General features: G+C 43.5%; 1 protein-coding gene across 1 annotated transcript; it reads left to right on the top strand.

Moving 5' to 3' along the window:
* Positions 1-3,125: 3,125 nt before the first annotated feature.
* LOC142955941 (RING finger protein 228-like) lies at positions 3,126-3,764 on the top strand. The gene has a single exon (XM_076097209.1). It carries the CDS (start codon positions 3,126-3,128, stop codon positions 3,762-3,764), a length of 639 nt encoding a protein of 212 aa, XP_075953324.1.
* Positions 3,765-6,000: the final 2,236 nt, after the last annotated feature.

Raw genomic sequence — 6,000 nt, 5'->3', positions numbered from 1 at the left:
CTGTGACAAGCCGATTGAGCACCTTAAGATGCTAATTTGCATTATTCATTGGCTTTTTATAGAGGTTTTACAATGTTAGAATGAGAGTCAGTTGTAAAACAATGTGTGCTTAACCTGTGTTGGTCTTTAGAGAATCATGCCACATGCTGTGAGGGAATTTTGAATAATGTGCCATAATGTCTGTTTCCATACTGCAGTCGCCCACAGAGATCTAACTAGTCGAGGCTTTGACTCAAGAGCATTACTTCTGCCAATTCTCTCTTTGCTATAATAAACACAGGTGTGGAAATAGTGTATTATACTATTTCTTGGCCACATGTTACGCAGACATAAAGCTGCAGTCCCTCACTGTATACTCGTTGGAATACATTTCATGAAACAAGTTTTGCATTTGTAAATGTTTGTGTAAACGTAAAGGATCGTTTCTGCATTTCTTTACGTATTAAATCTTAATGCGACACACTGTGTTTTATGTTAACACTGGAAAGAGGGGAACAGAAAGTGTGGTTAGTATGCCCTTCAAAAAGAAAATTGGTGTGCATCTGATTTTAGTTTGACTGATTGTGATATACTAATTTATGTTTGATGTTTTGTCTTTATCCCCCTGCAGCAGTTCAATGACTATTGAAAAGAGCTTTGCATCACAAAGACTACAGAGCAGACATTGTGTGAAATAGGAGAAACAGATTAGAAGAATGGCCAGGCCGACATTTAGATAAGCATCTCAGAAAAAAACATTGCATCTTCAGAATAAGGAAGTCCGCTCTGTGATTAGTAGCCTTGGGATGTTACTGTAACCAGGTACTTCCAAAAGACGCACTGTTTTTCTCATGCGTTTGATCTTATCAAATACATATGACCCACAACACTCTATAGTGGAAACTCAAACTGAGGGCAGTTATCATAACAAAGAACCATAAGGTGCACCCAGGTGAGAGAGAGAAAAGAAAAAGATAAGCGGAGCATTGGTTAACCAGGCAGCCTCTGGGCATGCAGGGTTACGTTAATAGTTCGGTGAAGTAAATAAATAGAGAGCTAATAGTTTACGGTCCCATGATGAACATGCAGCGGTATCTCCTGGAAGATTCTTATCTGTCCTTCAAATACACTAGGCCTTTACTCTAGTGTGTGTGTGTGTGTGTGTGTGTGTGTGTGTGTGTGTGTGTGTGTGTGTGTTTGTGTGTGTGTGTGTGTGTGAAGGAGAAGACATATCCAGCACAATATTATGTAAAGAGTGAGTTTGCAAGTGTGAAAGATACTGTATCTTTCCCACTGATGGGTTGAAAATGTGTGCAACTTGCCATTAGTCAAGTACATATTTTCGAGGATCACACATTTTATGTCCTTGTGTTTTGTTTATTAAATACATATCAGAAAATATAGCATTAAAAAAAACATAATAAAAGATGTCAATTATCTCCCGACAACTGTTTTCATAGCATGAAACATCTGCAACATAAACAGTTTGAAAAACATTTCTAGTCAATTAAACATTCCCATTCTACACGGCATCCTGGATTTCCAATTACATCTGGTTGATTGTGAATTATTTAATTCATGAAATGTACAGGTTTAACATTGATTCCACGATTAACATATGATGAACATTACTATGTTGTCTTTCTCACCGACTCTCTTCCTAATGTAACAGCATCTTCAACATGATTATTGTTTTTGTTAATAACTGTAACTCATTACAGTTGCTACACTGTTAAAACGAGCTGCATGTAATTGTATGTGACTGTAATCCGGTTAGACACAATATGCTACTATACCCAGGCATAATCACTGTACAAACATGCATGCATAGATTCAGCCACAAGAGGGCACACGACAGCTCAATTGACTGGGACGCCATGAAACCCACCAACCTCGTTTTAAAAGGGATATTTATCTAATCTGACAAAAGTGAAATTCTTTAAAAACGCAATACTTCACTTAGAAGATCGCTCATGTGTGATGAAATGATGCTATTACAGCTATTTTTTTAATCAAATATCGATCCACAATTTCTCTGTACACAACCTATTATCAAGGTTTTAATTCTCAGTCAATCAAGAGCAGAGGATGTCTGACAAGAGAAAAGTTCCACACTTCTTGACCACGACTTGATCTCCCAAGAGGAATACATTTTAAGATTAGTTCGGCTCTCGCAAGAATATTTCAGAGTGCATTTTTATGGCCCACAAAGCCATATCCAGATGTGATAGTGATAGTGGTTTATTTATGGTTTGGATGCTGCAGATGTTGTCAAAACTTTTTTCTGGATATTAACAGTTGTGTCCAACCGTGTCATAACAGGGGTGCCTTGGAAAAATGGGGTAAACACTGTGCGTATAGGGTTTCCAAACTCTTGAAAAATGCAGTTATGAATTTAACATAAATAAATCTGTGTGTGCTGGTCAGATAGTCTTTGTAGATGTAGAATCACGTTTTAACTTGAGTGTTGAGCTAAGGGACTTTGAAAGTGTGTGGAAGACGAGGCCTCATAGCATGAAAGGCTGAGACAAATGCCTTTCCTGCCGATCTTAAAGTTAAGCACGAATCACAGAAGGACAGCACATCAAACACAGAGACGGACATCTAGCATGGTATTTAGATGCAGCTGAGGGTGTCGCCGCTGATCGCACTGCTCGGCGCTGTCCACTGCTTGTGGTGCTGAAAAGCAAAGGGACAAAAAAACTAAAACACGATGCTCTTTATTGTCGCTGCGGGCGCCAAATTGTAATTATACGGTTAAATAGGGCCAATAAATCCACCTTATACACATGACCCACACTTGTGACAAATCGACCAGGTGACACAGACCAGATTAGATAATCAATTTGAACAAGTATATCGCCTGGATGGTTTTTAAACTGGGTTTAGTTATGGTATTCAGCCTATAGTCTGTCCCTGTCCACGGGTTGTGCCCCGGGCCGGTGACGCAACAAGTCTCGGTGATCGCACAACCGGAATAATCCACGACAGCTGACTGGACTGACTCAAACCGGGAAATCCAGGGAGTTTTTTTTTTCACTTTACAACGTTATATTGCCATCCGGAAAATAGTCCACAGTATGCTCATTCGTGTAAAAACAACAGCGTAGTGAAATACAGTTTCTGTATACCCAATTAGACCCAACATGGCGGAGGCGGTCGCTACGGGAGGCGAGCGTGGCTCGGCTCCGCCTGACGGGACCGAGGACTACGAGTGCAAAATCTGCTTCAACTACTTCGACCTGGACCGCCACGTTGCCAAACTGCTGAGCTGCTCCCACACCTTCTGCCTCGACGCTCTGCACTTCCGGGAGGGTCGAGGATGGAGAATCGGCTGCCCCGTGTGTCGCCGCAGAACTCCGGTGCCGGAATATCGGGTTCGTAACCTACCCGACGACAGCGCGTTGACCGAAGCGCTCCCGCTCGAAACGCGCGAGGCTGTGGACTCATCAAACACGGCTGTGCAGACAGGCTCGGCCGGCGTCTCTTCAGCCACTTCCGCAGAGAGCGACGGCGGCTGTCAGACGTGCAAACAAGTTGCGTTCATGACCGGCTGCGTGTGCGCCATCTTTTCTTTCCTGTCCATGGTGGTGCTCTTATTTCTGGGCCTCATCTTTGTGCATAACGTCGATAACACCGCGTGGCCCGTGGGCCCCATCTGTTTGTTTGTTGCCAGCGTCCTCGCCCTGGTCTCGCTCGTTCTCACGTGGTTGGTGTGCACGTTGAGGTACCGGTCTGAAACTGACGCAAGCAACTTCGGTTCCTTCACTTCTAATGCAATGTGATTCTCCGGCTGCAGAGCTGGGATACACAAGCTTAGCCTTGTCAGCATAATTCAACTGAAATCTGTTCATTTATTTCAGTGTGCACAGGCATCCTCGTGCCTTAATCAGTGTTCGTGGACGAATGTCTTGCATTTGGAAAAGCACAGGTGTAAATAATAAAATCATTGGTGACTGAATTCCGTTTAGCTGCTGCCAGACTTACTGGGACACTTGAATGGAACAGAGCCATCGTTGATGTTATTATCTGGCTTTTTATGACTTCAAATATCTGCTGTGAAAAAGGGCCTTTTGACCTAAATGGGTGGTCGTATAGGAGCATCATGGCTTGTGCAAAACTTGGCTACATTCTATGTCATCCATAAAACATTTAAGCTATATCTGCACCATATAAGTGTACGACACAACACCTTTGGATACAGTGTGTGTGAATCTTCAATACCTTCCCATATTGTTTGCTCTTCTTACCGAATGCACCTCTTGTATGCAACTCTATATTCGTGATATTTACTCCCTTTAAATGGTATGCAACTGTAATGTGCACATGCAGGCATGTCATGACAAATGCTTACGCTGAGACGGCTTAGAATCATTGAAAGAGCTCATTGACTTGTCTTGCTAATGGAAACGTTAGCAGACACTGACTTGAATAATTGTTTCTTTACAGCAGTATCCCACCCTTCTCTCCTCCCACACTTGTTTCCATGCGCTGCAATTACACGACAGGCTTCATAAGGCGCTAAGAAACTGTGCACGCAGGTGTGTGTCTGTGTCAAGCTGGGTATGTGACTGATTCATTATATTCTTCTTCTGCCACCGACATTACTAATAACAGGACCCATTCTGCCGAAGACAGGAACTGATTACACCATAACCACCTTTGTGTGATTACACCGACTCCCCGTGGTCGACCAGGTCAGCAGGGGATCCCGGGCCAATGACCCTGAGGGGACATGAGCCTTCACAAGATGAGAGAAATAACTTTGGGGTAGAGGGCCAAAATAAGCAGTGTTGTAAAGTAGTGAGACAATGGAGGTGCGGAAGACCTCCTATGGGGTCTTTAAATCATATGATGGGCTTAATGTTTGCTTTCCCAGTCATATAAACTGCAAGAACATATAAACTCCACTAACGACTTGGTCCATGCCCAGATCACTCTGGAAAAAAAAAAAAAAAAAGCCTCCTCCCGGTCATCATTTTCTATGTTTGAGAAAATTATGATGAGACGAACCCTGCTGTCAGTTCTCTATAGCTTTGGGTTATTGGATCAGTTATGATACAAGAAGATGTCTCCATTTAGCTGAATCACAATAACACAGTGGGTATTTATCTCCACTTAGTGTTGTTTTAAGAGGCGACACTGGTCTGAGGAGTTAAAATCCATCTCTTTCAGGTCTCTCAAAGGGGCTCCTTCACTTGGCCATCCAGTCGGTGAGTAATGCCACTTAAATGCCCCCCCCCCCCCCCCCGTGACAAAAGCTTGAGAAAAAAAAGAGGGGTGGCAGGCTTCCACTGGGAGCCACAGGCAACACTGTGTCTGGGGCAGGGGGCTTCATTTCACAGGCACTGCAGGGCTTAAAGTTAAAGATTACTTTGAAATCTGCATCCCCTGCCATCAAACTCTCCCACCCTCCCTCCCTCCCTCCTCCCTCCAGCCGTCACTCCCTCTCCCGGAAAAAAAATGAAAAGCTGTCGCCACAGAGCAGGGGATGAGTTGTGAGCAGATCCTCTTTGATGACAGAGAAGGATCCTTTTGTTCACTAATCCCCAAACAATCCCCCCCCCCCCCCCCTCCCCCTTTTCCCTATAAATCCAACTGGACGTCAAGGGGCTTCATAATCAGCCAAGGGCTCAAAAGTTATAAGTGTAGTTGTTTTACTTTCAAAGATTGGAATGTAGTGACGTCTTGTCGAGACACCTCTGTCAAAAGATCTTCTAATTTTGGTCTTCTCAGAGTTTGGAAGAGTCTTTGAGAGCCGTAAGAATTCTTAAAAGAAGCATATCATCAAGTAAACACCCTAACAAGTCACATGACACTGGTCAGTGGTTGTCATAGGTGGATCCTAAGGGAACAGCCATTAGCCACTGTGCATGCTGTCAAGAAAGACGGGGTCCCCCCAGAGACAGACGGTTCCAGGATATTCCCTTTCTTCCCGTGTCTTGCCTTTAAGTGTGTGCAAAGTGTGTCCTTGTGTAATTATCAGATTGGACACAGGAATTTCACAGAGCAGATGAAAGT

This window comes from Anarhichas minor, unplaced genomic scaffold, assembly GCF_050575085.1.
Source record: "Anarhichas minor isolate MPS153535 unplaced genomic scaffold, ASM5057508v1 ptg000024l, whole genome shotgun sequence".
Classification (NCBI taxonomy): domain Eukaryota; kingdom Metazoa; phylum Chordata; class Actinopteri; order Perciformes; family Anarhichadidae; genus Anarhichas; species Anarhichas minor.
Note: the sequence above shows the minus strand (reverse complement) of the source record. Positions and strands in the feature narration are given on the sequence as shown.